General features: G+C 36.3%; 2 protein-coding genes across 6 annotated transcripts in view; one reads left to right on the top strand and one right to left on the bottom strand.

Moving 5' to 3' along the window:
• LOC138701039 (succinate dehydrogenase [ubiquinone] iron-sulfur subunit, mitochondrial-like) overlaps positions 1–16,628 on the bottom strand; it is a 64,846-nt gene that overhangs the window by 23,544 nt on the left and 24,674 nt on the right. Inside the window, exon 1 of one of the 2 annotated variants that reach the window (XM_069827570.1) lies at positions 690–823. The exons of the other annotated variant lie outside the window; for it this stretch is intronic. Within the exon in view, the coding sequence (XP_069683671.1) occupies positions 690–725 (36 nt within the window). The 5' untranslated portion in view covers positions 726–823. Of the gene's footprint in view, positions 1–689; positions 824–16,628 lie in introns of those variants that run through there. 2 annotated transcript variants of the gene reach the window in all.
• Positions 1–16,628, top strand: part of fal (falten) — a 53,218-nt gene that overhangs the window by 30,182 nt on the left and 6,408 nt on the right. For 2 of the 4 annotated variants that reach the window (XM_069827558.1, XM_069827559.1), the window contains 7 exons: positions 7,199–7,385; positions 8,259–8,460; positions 8,636–8,821; positions 9,128–9,384; positions 11,381–11,446; positions 12,681–12,855; positions 13,396–13,712. In XM_069827558.1, the coding sequence (XP_069683659.1) occupies positions 7,207–7,385; positions 8,259–8,460; positions 8,636–8,821; positions 9,128–9,384; positions 11,381–11,446; positions 12,681–12,855; positions 13,396–13,712 (1,382 nt within the window). In that variant the 5' untranslated portion in view covers positions 7,199–7,206. Of the gene's footprint in view, positions 1–3,601; positions 3,704–5,411; positions 5,573–7,198; positions 7,386–8,258; positions 8,461–8,635; positions 8,822–9,127; positions 9,385–11,380; positions 11,447–12,680; positions 12,856–13,395; positions 13,713–16,628 lie in introns of those variants that run through there. The other 2 variants (XM_069827560.1, XM_069827557.1) reach the window with 2 other exon arrangements.

Here is a 16,628-nt window from a genome sequence, read left to right as displayed (position 1 = left end):
GTTATGTAGAAGGTACGCTAAATAGACATCAGCACCTTTGCTGGAATTCCCCTTTATTAATGTGTGGTAGTGTATTACAGGCAATAAATTATACAGTACATACTATCATGGTCAGCAACTCGTATGTTATTCTTTGATTTCTCTCGAATGTTGAAATTTAAATTAATTTATTCCGAGTTCCACAATCACAGCCCTGATCGTATGGACCGACAGGTCTAAATGCTGTTTCTGTTCCTGTACTGCAGCGATGTCAGACAGAGCCTAAACGGAGCGGAACGCTCCACTAGACTCGTTGCGTGCTCCGGTGTTTCCACAAACATAAGCAAGTTCACGCTCCGACTCTAGCTCCACAACCGGTTTTGGAGCTTACAACTCTGACACTACTGCTGTACTGCTACCAGGCGTACTAAGACTGCACTTCGCCGGTCACCTCGCCCACCTGAATAGGGGTGTGTTGCATAATTTTAGCCTAAATATTACCACCTAAAAATTAGTAGTCGTATCTATAAAAATAACACATTAAAGATAAATTCTTACATAAAATAAGTCAGATATTGATTATAATAATCTCTAGTTGTTACTTCGCAATACAGATATCATTATATAGGATTGATTACACTGATTTGCAGTTATCACTTAGATAAATTAACTCCAACTCAGAAACTAACATTGGACATTGTTTTCCATACCTTATTGATAAACATTTTCCCAAATCTCAACATCATTTTGCTTCTATTGCGTATTAAAACTGTAATATACTACAAATAATTCGTTTTAAATAGGTAATTATGACAATAGTAACAATAGCATTGTTGCTATCATGGCACCAGTCTCGCATATTGAACTCGATAATCGCTCGAAACCAATCCTCACAAATAATGTATTAGGCTGCCGCTAGTAGCGCACTTCTGTGCAGTACCAAACATGTCAAGCGGCACAGAAATTCATGACACAATGTGATTTAATTGTTTTACGATTGTTTTAGAAAAGTATTTGCGTTTAAAAATGCCACGTCTTTCTGGAATATCCTGGTGTATTACATTCTGCGTTATTTTACTGTAGTTGTACATATTTTGCATGTGAATGAAGAAACGATTGTTGCAACGTGTTGCTTTACAGCTTTACACAAACAAACCCGGGTATTGTGTTTAAAGTTTACCAATAACATTTCCGAAATAAGACAGAAACACTGGAATTACCGAGCGACTCAAAAGGTATTTGTGAAAGAAAGATAACGTTATTTGGAATAAAGAATGTAAATAAACAAATCCATAATTTGAAATAGTTTACGAAATAAGGTAGCCGTTCACTTACTGAAAATAATTCGATCGGCGCGTTCGGATTTTTATTACAGTATCGCTCACTTGTCCGCATTTCCGAATTGATCATCAAATAGTGTTGTAATTTACCGCTACAGCGCATTGTAGTGTTCTGAACTGAACCTGGAAATAAACTGAGTAGTTGTGTAACTTAAATAAACTATGAAGACCATACCTGATTTATTCACTATTTCCCCAATTCATCCCATACTTTCTTTTTGCATATTACATTGCTATAATTCTAATTTGACAAATTGTAAAGCTCTTCACACTGTTGGACTAACAAAATAAACTTCACGTCATCCGTTAATTTATACCTTCAATATTACCACGATTGGAGATCTTGCAATCGATATAATTTTCATGACATTCTTCATTTCGATCTTGACCCGTACGAAAATTCGTTTCGAATTCTGGACGGAATCCGGGCTTGCGGGCAGAGGCGATAAGGCCAAGTGAGCATGCTCCATTTAAAATAATGCAAAGGATAAAAATCCGAACACTCCGAACGAATTCGTTCCGGTAATGAGCGACTACCAATTGCAGTTGAAATATTCTAACGTGCGTGTATAGTAGCCTTTCTTTACCTGCCGATATGTCATGTCTCTGAAGGGAGTTATGTTTTGCAAACAAACTCCTCCCTTTCTTTAAATACAAGTTAGGTCAGTAACCTTAAGAAAGCACGTAGTTCTTCTGAATAGTAAATAAATCACACTTAATCCTCTTATTCTTAAACTTTCAATCCAGTAGGCCTAATGAAGAATTCATGATGCAGAATATTCCAGACGTCACAGAAACATACGAAAAGATGGCAATCGTATGAACAATTTCCGTTATGTGCTATCGAATCGGTTGTACTGTTGTGCATGTTGAAATGGTATTACGTTTCATGCTTTTTTTTTTTACGTGAATAGTACATCTCTAAGTTCGTCCAGTACTAGGGTGCCATCCCATTAAGTCGACCGACACATTTTCAGGCGAGTTCTGTCGCTCCTATAATTTCTAAAAGCAAACGGCGATCGATAGACGAAGGATCAATGTATCCAACGTGACCTTGAGTTGGAGAGAGTGACTTCATCTAATGATACGCGGGAAGTAGGAAGTTGAGGAAGAAATTGACGGATCGCGCTACAGCCTAGGCAGTGTAACTCGAGTATATGAAATGATAGAACGTTCACAGTAGTGTCAAACGATTCGTAATGAACCAGGCTATAATCTCAATTGGAAACAATCAGCAATCTAAAAGCTAAAATTGGAAAAATTCGCGAGTGAAGTTGAGTGAAGCGAGAAAATTTACAATGTCGAGACATATGCAGCGCACATGGTAGCAGACATATTATAAGTAACGGTTGGCAAACGTTAGATCACAATGGTTACTATAGTAACCGACAGGTTTAATCTTAATGCATACAAGATAACTATTGCCAGGAGTCTCGACACAGCGAAGATGTAGGGTTTTCAGGGTATCTTGAAAGAATATATATTATGTTGTTGATTGTCACTGTTGTCGTTTACCGTAACAATTCTATCAGCGACGTATTCACGCATAAAACCTGCGGCGATATAACCTACCCCAAATTTTAGGACACTTTGAACAGACCTTGTAAACAATAGTAAAGATTCGCAGTACATATAAATGCTATGATAATATTGCTGGTACGAACGGGTATTTTCTAATTAACAATAACAACTATTTAAATATAATAGATGTTGTTCTTAGGTTATTACAATCCTATTTAAGTAACAGCAATCCTATGTAATATAAATCGCATCATAATATCACTGTGTTTCACATTACACGTCAAAATATTGTAGGATCCCTGAAACGATTTCATACTGTATTTTAGAAAAAAAGCTAGTTATATATATTCTATTCCAAATAGCCATACCTTTCACCATCTAGCATTTCACAAAAACCTTTTGAACTACTCTGTATAGCGACATAGTAAGTATTACACATATTAACATTCGCCATATTAATATTCTACAGAGTAAAACTATTCTCCCATATATTCTGCGCTTTTGGTGTGGTGCCGGCCTTCACAGTGAATCAATCTTCGCCAACCTGCATTGCAAGTTACTAGACGCCGCACAGTGGTCCAAAATCCATATTTAGGAGGACAAAAGTAGAAAAATGACATGTAAAAAATGAAATAAAACCCTTAAATTATTTTTCCTATATAACTGAAAACACTCAATTGATTATCTTAATCAGGGGAGTTGACTGCATAGCGAGATAAGAAGCCGGTAACATGCCACATTTTGTCACCCAGCATTCTTAATCAACAAGGCCACGAGTCTGTCGTTTTCTTTGTGCTGTAACTCTGTTGTTAAGTGGTCGATTCTATTCATATTTGGTATCAACGTGTCAAGTAGTTCTTTAGGTATGTAACACTGTTTGTTTTTGTTACATTTAATGTTGTTACAGCATATCAAATTAGTATGAAAGGACAAAGGACAAAATATAGATATAACCATTGAGTGCAGACTTGGCTAAGGTAGAGAAGAAAACCCTTTGTTCCGTCCCAAAATGATTTTGTTTTTCACTTCCTCGAGTATTTACCTCTATTTTAAATGCAGTCTTAAGGTGCGCAGATTTGCGGAAGTAATAAATCATGCGCACTATTCTTTTCGAGGTGCAGTAGTGCAATTTTTCTCGATTACAGTTATTTAAATATCTGTGAACCGAATCTGCTTCCGAAGTACAATTCAGGGAATTCAAGGTGACAGGTTGTTAATTATGTATCAAATAAGCTTCCCGAGTGCCCAAAAGGTGTAATAGTACCTAAAATGTTACATTTTCCCCATAAGATAATTTATCGTTGAAGAGCAAGAGGATAAAGAATATGAGATTTTTTTAAGAAATGAACATTGGCTTAGTGAAGTACAGTACTTATTAAATTAGGTTCTCATCGTGATAGTAATGAGAATTTAGAGAAAACTTACTCCTGGAAAAAGTCGTGGCTGCCCAAGAAAGCTTTTCCATTACAGCAAGTATGAGGTCAAAACAAAGACAATCCAGAGAATTAGAGCTTGTATACAAAACAAGTTTACTGCGGTACCTGCAACTACTGTATAAAGTTTCATGAAAATCTGTTAGACAGAAGAAAAGTTATACTAAATTTGTCTAAATTCAGTTCCCCTTATACCAACGTAATCAGAGTTTGTACACAAAACAAATGTACTACGTGTAACTACTGTATAAAATTTCATAAAAATCTGTTAGGATTTTGTCTAATTGCGCCCCCTTATAAGCGGCAAATCCACTTAGACCAACGTAATGAGAGCTTGTATACAAACATATATGCTACCTGTAAGTATGTGTAAAATTTCATAAAAATATGTTAGATAGGAGAAAAGTTACTAATTTTGTCTAATTGCGCCCCCTATAAGGGGTAGTTCTCCTTAGACCAACGTAACGAGAGCTGGCATACAAAACATATGATACCTGTAACTACTGTGTAAAATTTCATAAAAATCTGTTAGGTAGCTGAAAAGTTATTAGTTTGTCCCGCTAAATTTGCATTCTGAACCACTGTGCGCCGCCAGAATGTTTTTTTTTTTTAATAATTAAAGTAAACTTTATTATACATAAATAAATACATTATAGTTGGGAATAACAAACAGAAAAAAGAAAACAAAAGAAAAATAAAATAAAATAACTTGACACTTGTTTATGGGTACTGCCCACTGGCAATCCCAAAAGTACCCTATAGCCTCATGTCACTATGCCGTTTTCTTTTTAATCTTCTGTGGGCTGGATCTTGTGGTGGATTAGTGACAATTACTTGAAGTAGCGGATTCATGTGGTTTAGGAAGGAGTTTTACAGTCTGATGTAGCTGTGTCTTAGGACCTCCGTCACCTTAGGAATACAGAGATCATCGTGCAGGTTCTTGTTGCTAATATACCAAGGTGCATCAGACATCAGCCTCAAATAGCGAATTTTGCGTGACCTGTATTCTTCTTATATGTGTAGCAAAGAAATGCATTAGCTGTTGCTCACTGAAACCCCCCCCCCCTTCATTCTAAGGCATGAGGGAAAGCAGTTCAAGATCATTTAGGCAGACAGATTGTGTCGAAGGCTGTCATACTGTAAGCAGATGTGATCATAAGCTCTTTCCTCGGTTATTCTGGCCAGTGTGAAAAAATATGGAAAAGCGTAGAACTACAACTTCTTTAGGCCAAGGACACAAAAACTATACATGCTCTACAAACGTAACGAAGGGAAATGTGTATGCTACTGCCGTCATGGGTAAGTGCAACTGACTGAAGGAAACTGCACTTGATGATACGTATTCAGATATTTTGAAAGTCTTTCTGGGACTTGTATAGCTTTCGAGAATCCTAAAATACAAATTCACATCATATACAGCCATGTTCTCATTTCAGGTTTCGTAAACGTCCCGAATTTCGAAAGCATGGTACACCACAGTTTTATTTTTTCATAGCACTACGCGGTATTAATATATTTATCACTGCGATACTGCAAAAAAAAAATCAATTACAGGTTTTTCTCAGAAAAGCGAGTTTTCATCATGTCTGATATAGAACACGTGGTTTCGGGTGGGTATCATCTGTGTTTCTGTGAGTATATAACGATTTCTTCTGGAATTAATGGGTGAAATCGGAAACAAAATGGCGACCCACTCCGAGAGAAATCACACAACTTTACGATTAAACTATTAGTTCATATTCAATATCTACGAGTCAATTTATCCGGAAGTGATGCAATAATCATGTTTACAAAATTACTAAGACTTATTCGAAAAACAGCACAAAATCTATGTTCACTCAAATTCCATTTTCACGAATTTATTGTTGAATGGATTTTCTTACTTAATACGGAAAATAAAACTATATATACAGCTATAGGCTAGTTTCCTGGAATTATAATCACAAATTTTCACCAATTTTGTAATTATCTGTAAGTAACATGAATATTAACATAAGCAAAATTATTTGATTATATTACACTAAAGGAAGTTGTTGTGAAAAATGATGTAACTCATGTGAAAACTCATGTAAGTAAACTTAATAAATTCATCTTTATAAATATATATGTATTATTAAGATGTGCGCGACTTTTGGATCACTCTGTATTATCAATATTAGTTTCTTTCTGCGAAAGGCGATTCGTTTATGTTTGTTTTATTAGTTTTGAACACGATAGGGTTTTATTTATAACAGAAGAACAAGAGTACTAGGAGAAATAAACAAACATTGTTAAATGAGTTGGAAAGAGCATTCAGTTATTGAAAATGCTGCAAATTCTCCAATTGAATGTTTGTAACAAATTGTGAACATTTTGTTGTTAATGTTTGTAATAAATAAAATCAATTCCATTTTATTTTATTTAATGTGTAGTTCATATTACGCAACTAGTTAGGTAATAGCAGTATCTCATTACCTAATTAGTTGCGTAATGAATGTGTTTGCAACATTTTTATTAGTGATGTAAAGTCCACAATACACGATCAAAGTGGATAAAAGTATTTAAATGATAGTGGTAATAATGATAACAAATATGTACCATTTAAACAATAACTTCACAGAATTTAAATTCAGATATTTGAAATAAAAAATCAATATTCGGCTAGTACAGTATTTAGAGCAGAAAAACTAATTTTATAGGTTTCTTGTTTAGTACTGCATCCAGGCTACACTACTGTACTCAGAATGTTTTTCTACTGTATATCCTGGACACCTCCGTACTTTTGGTGGAACCATAGTGTGTTGAACTTAAGTTTCGCTGTATACATTTGCCGCTGACTTGTGGCGAACGGCGTAAAGCTTATAATGAGAAAGTTTGTGTCATCTTCGTGACATTAGTATTTAATGCCGAAGCTTTACGTTCTCAGTTAGAATGGCTTGTTTGCAGACATAAACATGCCGCCAGAGTACAAGATGTTCAACGACAGTGTGCATGGCCACATCAAGCTGCACCCAGTGTGTGTCCAGATCATAGACACGCTGGAGTTCCAGAGACTGAGAAACATAAAGCAGTGCGGTCCCTTGTACTGGGTGTTTCCGGGATCGAGCCACAACCGTTTTGAGCACTCACTGGGGTGAGTACCGCCAGAAAGCCGGAGCCTCGTATCGGCAACATTGTAAATGTAAATACGGTAACTGTCAAGTGGAGGCCTACAATACAAAAGCATGTGTTTGAGTTAATGTCGATTTTCAATGTAAATGAATGTTGTAACATAAGTGTGTGTCGATGAAATTATGTCCGTGGTCGTAGCAAACGTTAATTGTTTATGTATTATAAACTAAGTGCGTACTAGCGATAAAAACAAGACAATAGGCAAAATTAAAATAAAATGGTTGCAGACTTTGGCAATTTTTACAGTTAATGATGACATTGATTGACAATTCTTCTAGATATTAAATATTTTATGAACTAGATTTTTATAGTCTTGTTTGCGATTTGTGGTATACCAGAAGTGTTGTTCCAGTCAAGTTGTAGGATCTCGCCTGCTATAACTTATGTATCAATAAAGTTACTCGCCTGATTTTCAAGGTGGTTCTTTCTCAATACCTATCAGTGTTACAGTTCTGTTGAAGATTCTGAATGCCTGCTATATGCCAGAACCATCTATAATTTGTAGATACACACACTCACTATGTTGGTTTTCAAGGTTTGTTTATTATTATCTTTTTCTAATTAGTTATAAACTTATTTCTTTTCACTTCGTATTTACAGGATTTAAAGTTACTCGCTTTTTGGGACAATTTTACACACAAAGATAGTTCATATTCACCATGTTTTACATAACAGTATTAACATTTTTAAATTAATGCCTATATTAATACACTTGTTGATATGCGCACGCACACACACACTACGTTCATACATAAAGCTGTATAAAGTCCGAAAATATAATTACATGCTTTGTAATAACAGTTGTAGCTGTAGTTGCATGTTGGCATTGTTCCAGGGTGTGCTACCTTGCGGGACAGATGGTTGAAGCTTTGAGAAGAAACTGCAGCTATGATATTATATCTGATGATGAGAAGTTATGCCTGGAGATCGCAGGACTGTGCCATGATCTGGGGCATGGACCCATGTCACACACGTGGGAAAAATTTCTGAAAGCTGCATCGAGGTCAAATGGAACTGGAAATAATGGAGGATGGAGGGTCAATATCTTACGGATATTTTGTACTTAAATTTCGCAGTTTTAATTTACTGCTTCATTATACGAGACTACTGTTATTCATATTATGTAAAGTAATATGTTTATTTTAAATAGCTTTTGACATTATAAGTACCTACGACAATATTTTATTGATCTGCAATTTTTAAATTCTGCAGCACGAGGATGCCAGCATAAAGATGTTCAGACACTTAATGTTCAACAACAGTAACAAGTTGAAGAACCTGTTGGAGAAAGCCCTTCCTGATATGATAGAAAAAGGGATAGACTTTATGAAATTAATAGAGGAATTGATTATGGGAAAGGGAAAAACGCTTGGTAATGAGAAGATTTTCCTCTATGAGGTACGTATCGATCTTCATATTAGTTTTTGCCAAACACTTTTACACAGTACATTACTAGACCAATTGGTTAAAGAGTCGGCTTTGCACAACGAAAATCCAGGTTCACATTCCAGAAAGTCCAAGTGGAAATTGTACAGAATATGTGATCAAGGTGTTGGTAATACCACCTTGGTTATGGAACTTCTAAATAATTAAATGCATCACAGGAATTTCTATGTCGACGTATAGTTTAAACTCATTTTTTCTCGAAATTTATACATTTGTACAACATGGTAGAACACAACAAATTTCTAGCTCTTGTTTCAGATCATTTCTAACAAGGAAACTGGGATTGATGTGGACAGATGGGATTACTTTCTAAGAGATGGTCTTCACCTGAATTTCAAGTTCACATTTGACTATCGGCGTTTGTTGGAGTTTTGCAGAGTCATTAATGTGGAAGGAAAGAAAAGAATCTGCTTCCGCAATAAAGAGGCTCAAAATATATACGACATGTTCCTAGTACGAGCAAAGCTACATAACAGAGCATATGGGCATCATGTTTCCAGATCCATTGAAGAAATGTAAGTTATGCTGCTACAGACCTACAGAAAAATAGAATTAGGCTAATTTCACACACACCGGTTTCTGCTGGTCGGTAAAATGCTGTCTGGTTTGTTTTTCCTTTCACACTTTCCAGCAGGAGCCAGCCAGCAAGCAGTCAATTCTCGTGTGTCGTTGCTATGGATTGTAGGCACGTTATTGCCGTGTAGTTTGTACAGACGAAATAGGATTTATTGGATTCATCCAGTAAATGAAAAAAAAGGAGAAGCTGGTCGGTTCAACACATTATTTGAAAATGAAAAAAGTTTAAATTTTTTTCGCATGTCCATTACTACTTTTGATGAGATACATAATCGCTCAGCATCAGAATACTAAGATGAATTGTATTCAACCTGTGCTTATGTTCAGAAGTCCGACTTCAAACCTTCACAGACTTCTTTCCAGGCTTTCCGTGTACTATCCTGGTCTTTGTAGATGTCACTTGATTTATTCCACAAAACTGGTCTAGCCTCAATCAATGTTATCAATAGCTCTATACCAATTTGATATTCACTCATTTTCATAGAAGACTGTACTTTGCGAGAGCAGTTAATTAACATTTCCGGTATGCCGGTGTGTGTGTGTGAGCATGCATTTAGTCACATATACCACTGAAGGAGTGGTCGGATTGGATTTCTAGTGAGCGAGTCCAGTGGCCTCATGGCAAGTCATTGGTGACAAGCGTGTGTGAAAACTACAATACTTTCACATTTGTTACTCCTACTGGCCAGTTCATTCCATCCACTTGCAACCGGTGTGTGTGAAACTACCTTTACTCTAGCAACGAGTTGTATCAGCCCGGACTACTACAGTTGGAACCAGCCTATCGTGCCCACTTCATTAACACGAAGTTATTAATTAAATATTTATGGCATTTAAAAAAGTTTTCAAAACTGATAATTACTCCACCCCAGATTTATGATTTTAATTTTAATTTTATTGGGTTATTTTACGATGCTATATCAACATCTAGGTTATTTAGCGTCTGAATGAAATGAAGGTGATAATGCCGGTGAAATGAGTCCAGGGTCCAGCACCGAAAGTTACCCAGCATTTGTTCGTATTGGGTTGAGGGAAACCCCCAGAAAAAAACCTTAAACAGGTAACTTGCCTTGCCCCAACCGGGATTCGAACACAGGCCACCTGGTTTCGCGGCCAGACGCACTGACCGTTACTCCACAGGTGTGGACCAGATTTATGATGCTAATCAGTTTTTTTCTCTCTACTATACAGAGTGTGTAAAATATGTCTTTCCTCGCTCCAAGTATGGACACCAGTTCCAGGATCCATAGTGAAATAACAAATAGAATTTTAAATTCTTACTGTAACAAGACTATGAACCACAGCTGAATGCTAATCTACTTAGGCCATGAACAAATGTAACTTGTGTAACCATGCCCAAGACGCCTCCTCCTCTCGCTATGGAGATGAAATGCCAGATGTGCATATCAAATTAGCCATGCCACACAGACTCTCAGTAATATCGCAGCATCGAGAGCAGATACAGACTTGTTCTACCATTCGCTTGATTTGTAATCGCGAGTTCTACAATATTAACGTGATAATAGATACGCACGATATACTTCGAGTGAAGTATAGTGAAAAATGTTGCTTCATATGAAGAAAAAATAATATATTGCATGCCCTTCATTAATTATTTCTCTTATCGTAGCTCCATCTCTCTATTTGTAAACCGAAACAAAAATAAAACACTCAAACAAACAAAACTATAGCCTCATTCCCGAACTGTGTGACACATTCTACTTGCCGGCATATCTCTGATACAGCGGAGATTTTTTGTTTTACACCTTTATTGCAAGAATTAACTTTTACTTCATTATATGGGCACAATATTCTCCTGTTTCAAAAATACTGTTACTGTTATGTAAATATATTATCTTACATGTGTGCATTCTTTTAAATAATACTGTGCAAATATGATTAACTCACATAACATTACTTTTCTTTCTATGACAGGTTCATAGATGCCTTTGTAGCTGCAGACAAAGAGGGATACGAAGTTTGTGTTCCAAGTGGCACAAAGTAAGTAAACATCGTCTTTGTGGTAGGAACAACCATTATCACAATTTTTATTTTGTTTACGATGAAGTAAGTCATCCTCAGGTGCTAGTCTCTTTCACCTCATCATTTCACCAACTCTCTCCAGTTCTCCACAATTGCCCTTCATTAATTATCATCTTCGAATTGAAAATACAGTACTCTCTTGTGTGTTGCATGGTATTGACTTGTTCTCCTGCTGAAATGGCTTTATTTATAATCTTTTTTGCGTACACAATGTTTTACATCTCGACTACTTCTCGTGACACTCCCATAGTTCAACTCCATTCCCTCCCCCTTCCACCTTCTCTCGACAATTAATGTCTGAACCTGTTCTTTGATAGTCTCACGACTATCATTCATTCGTGAGGATAGTTAGACCGCCGACTCTTGAGCAGTGGTTCTCAAACTTTTTTTGCATCACGAAACCCTGATCAATAAAAGTAGTGAATGGTGGAACCCATTACAAAATTTTGCACTCTTGGATTCTGTTGGAAATTTATGGTGTTGTATTCATTGCAGGTAAAATGAATAAATGTTATGTAATTCCTTTATACATTTACTGTAGGAGGACCCTCTGTCATCATTGGATTCGGTTAAGTTTCAATACTTTATGGACAAATATAAGGAGAGAGAAAGCAACTCCGAAAACAAGTAGTTGTTGTCACTAAGCATGTCAGAGGAATGTGTGCGAAAGCAAAAAGATTTTCTATTGTATCAGTTTTTCAATAGACGTAATTATTTCATATACACAACTTAGGAGTCACTTTCTCAACTTCTAACTCTAAAAAGGGTATAGCCTACATTTATTATCCGAAATGGGATTACCCCTCTTTATTTCGTTTTTTGTTTGTTTGTTAGTCAACTGTCTGAAGACAAGCTGGATCCTCTGATAAGACATCACTCATGAGCCAACTAAGCCAGGAGATAATGGGGTAAAATGGCAAGTTCCTTTTCCCCTCCATTGCACACATCGCTTACTAGTAACATCAGACTAAAGATGTATAGAAACAATTGTTCTTCCTCTGACACATATCGTCAAGTGAGATAATAGATTTATTTCGGTTAACAGAGGGTTTTTAAGCGAAAGATTCATATTATGCTAATTTTCAGTGGTATACAGTATTTTCAGTACAAAAATCCTTACTACATCGTTTGAGTCTTTTCTACTGTCATTGTTAGATGAGTGCTGACAACATGCATATTTTTTTTCTTCCAGATTTAAGTTGTCAGAAGCCCACAAAAATATGGAGTCACTAACTTGCTTGACTGATCACATTATTTTTGATATTCTCTGTAGTGCAAAGTGTGGGAAAGCAAGGGCACTGATGCAACGCATTCTCAACAGAGACTTATACACAGTTGTATATTGCAAGAATTTTTCAGCAAGACTGGTAAGAAAACTGGGATGAATGGGATGTAGGACTGGTAAGGAATCGGTCGTGATCCTTGTAATTGGTACTATTCCAATATTCAACTGGAGAGACTTGAGAAACCACGAAAAAGTGAAGTCAGGATAGCCACCCATGGACTTTTTATTTTTATTATTATTATTATTATTATTATTATTATTATTATTATTATTATTATTATTATTATTATTATTATTATTATTATTATTATTATTATTATTATTGTTGTTATTTAGTCTGGTGCTATGTACACAATGCCACGACACAAATTTGTCACTATATGAAGCCAGATCATAAATTTCATTGCCCTTTGTGCAGAGTTGTCACACATTCCTTATAGTCAGTATTTCCCGGATTTTTCAGCTTCAAAAAGTGGCGGATCTTGTATTAAAAAAATGTGAAAGTTCTGATTTTTGAGAAACACATTAATAAGGGAAATACATTTTTCGCTGTCTTCATGAAATAAAACAATCTATGTATAATACTAGTTAGTTATTTAACACAATTGTATCTTTTACACAGGCCAAAGCTCTCAGAGAGAAGGAATCATACACTGATACTCAAAAACTGAAAGCTGACGTAGAGGAAGAGATACGTATATACAAACAGGAAATCCAAGAGGAAATAAAAAAACTATGCAGATCTATGGAATATTACACAGAGGATAAGTTCAAGGTGGAGATTGTGAAATTAGATATGGGCATTGAATTCAGCAATGCCACTCGTAATGCTGGTAGTAAGATAAACCCATTCAGTAACATCCACTTCTACGACAAGAAAGACGTGGATAAAGCAGTGGTGATGGAATGGGAACATGTTCCTATCTTCTTAATCCCCGAGTAAGTTTGTTCTTTATTTATTTCTTGTTCAAGAATCACGTTATTTAAAGCCACAGAGCAGTTAGTAGCATTCCTTTCTAATGAGAGTTCAGGCATAATCACGGAGTGAAATAGATACCGAGAGATGCTGGGTCACGCCACTCAGTTTGGTTTAAAGTTTTTTAGTGAGTTGACACGTAAAATTAAAATTATAATATTGTGCGTTTGGTTTAGAATTTGTTAAGAGCTGATGTGTTACTTACAAGGGAAGGGTTTCGGTTCGAACAGGAATTTCGTATCCAAAATTTGTATACAGGCCCATCTTTACATCTCTGTAAAGCTCCCAAAAGCATTCGTTTGTATAATGTGTGGTTTGTCTGTTAGAGCACTGTACAAGTTGAGGGGTGGGGAGAGCACTACACAAGTTAAGGAGGTGGGACATCTTACCCATAAGCTTCGCCTAGCCTAGAAACTATTGCGAGTGGTAAATGTCTAAAGCCCATTTAAGAACATTTTTCTCCAATGTTCTGTCTGAAAATATTGCAGCTAATCAAAAGTATATACTGTTGTGTGAGTCATTAAATGCGCACAAGGACACAACCTTAATAGACTAAATGAATCATTTCAAGGCTAGGACATGGAATGTATGATCATTCTACCTAAAAAAGAACTAAATGTATCCAGCCTCTGAATAAGTTTATCTATTTCCTTAGACAAAACAAAATATATGCTCGGGGGATAACAGATTGCATAAGGACTCTTGCTGAGAATCCAGAACTTAACTTGGAAAATCGAGTGTTTATAATGAAAATGCACTCTGTTATTCATAACCAGTTGTTTGCTCCAGTGTACCGCCCTATGCTTCAGTATTCCTGGCAGTCAGCTGGTTACGTGAATCGTGAACAAGTCTCGGACTTCAAAAATGTAATTCAGGTAGCATTTGATTTTTCAGCACTGGAGTGTGGTTCAGAAGATTGTTCAGGTGTTGCTTCTGCGTGTTGTGCTTATTGCTCTGCTCCATGCTGTTTCATGAATTTTATAGAGAATCCTCATGTACATTTTTAAAGAAGTGTATTGACCAATACCAACCAAACGGAGAGTTACACAAATGAATGCTTTTACGGTGTTCATCACCATTGTGAGGTAAGCGTCTGTACAAATTTTTAACCAAAAATTCCTGTTCGAGCCGAAACCCTTCCCTTGTTAGTTCTGTGTTGAAGTTGTTATCATTGTGCATAAGTTATATTGTTCATTGTTAGTTATGCCGCAACATAAGTGTAGTCTAGACCAGTGTTTCTCAACCTTTTTGATGATGAGGCTCCCCTTTTCCTCACATTATTTTAGTACGGTCTCCTGGCCTAAGGTATAGAGTAGAATGTATGTAGAACACAGTGATGTGGAATTTGTATGTATTTATTCACACTGCAAATGGGTAAAATAAATACCCGGTGGCAGTGGTAACTAATTACACTCAATAATGACAATGGTATCAATTTGAAAAGAAAACAATTTAATTGTGTTTTATTTAATGCAAAATAGTCGTATGTTAAAATTTTCATAGATTAACTTTTATAATTCATTATTATTGTTTTAACTTTCTTCCCGGCTTTCAGTAACAGGCGATGTGTACGTATTTTAGAGCTAAAATCATCTTTACAATCTTCAACAAGTTGCATTTAAACCCAATTTCATATCAGAATTTCAACTAAAGTCCCGTCGCTCATATTTCCAGCAGCCAATCACGTTGTAGGTCGGCTACATTTAAACGTGTGCGTCTTGTGATTCGCTGATGAAGATATAGAAGGCTCGATAAATACTTAATATAATCGCCCGCCATTTTGGCTCTTTCGTTGGCGTTCGCAGAAAGCACACGAGGACGTTATTTGCCACTCAATTATTTTCTGAATTACAGTGCGTTTGATTTAATATCATAGGAGCTACCACATGATAATGTTTAACGGTGCGGCAAATAGATCCCTCGTCCGGTAGCTCGGCAATGATACTACCTACCTAGACTTCATAGAGCCTTCACTTTCTAAGACGTAAGCAAAGAGACGGAGTCACGCCGGAAATAACAGCGTCGCGACTATAATAACTTAATAATAAATATAAATGCATTAACTGCTCTGTGGGCCCCCAGAGGACCGCGGCCTCCCAGTTGAGAATCACTGGTCCAGAACAAAGACAATACATACGTGAAAACGAACTCGTGCAGACCAGTGAGGAAATGTTTGTCAACCTGTTAAAAAGTTACGACAGACAGGGTCTCTTAATGACAAGGACCTGTTCACAGACGTAAAATTCTTATGGAAGAAAAATGAGATGAAATAAGTGAATGACTGAAACATACTCCAAAAATAATCTCTCCGTCGATTTGTTTAGGAGACGGACATTTCAAATTGCTAAGCAAGAACTGCCACTAAAGTGCTTAAATTAAAACCCTATAAAGTTGCAGTGGTCCACAAATTGCTATTGCACAATCACGCGAGTAGAGTCTAATTTTGTAATTGAACGCTGGAGAGTGTTGCTGATAAGAGAGTGGATCCTGAATTAATAATATTTTGAGGTGGAGTATGGTTCGAATTACATAGCCAAGTCATCTCACAATACAACCAGTATCAGAGCGACTTCTGAATGAAGTTGTAACATGATGGAATGATTGATGTGTGGTGTGGTTTGAATGCATACAAAATAATAGCCCTATTTTTTAAGGCATTATGAATGCTGCACGATATCAAGCAGAAATATTAAAACCATTTTTCAAACTAACAGACATTGAATACAGTTAGCAGGATTCTGCTACCACACACACACTGCTTACGAATCACTACACTAGATCTTATTGCATACAATTTTGGGAATAGACTTATCAATACTGGTTTGTAGCCCCCTTCATAGCACTAACCTCACTCAGTGTGATTATTATTTTTATGAAAC

The sequence above is a fragment of the Periplaneta americana genome, chromosome 6 (genome assembly GCF_040183065.1).
Source record: "Periplaneta americana isolate PAMFEO1 chromosome 6, P.americana_PAMFEO1_priV1, whole genome shotgun sequence".
NCBI classification, from domain to species: domain Eukaryota; kingdom Metazoa; phylum Arthropoda; class Insecta; order Blattodea; family Blattidae; genus Periplaneta; species Periplaneta americana.
This window is presented reverse-complemented; position numbering and strand designations above follow the sequence as displayed.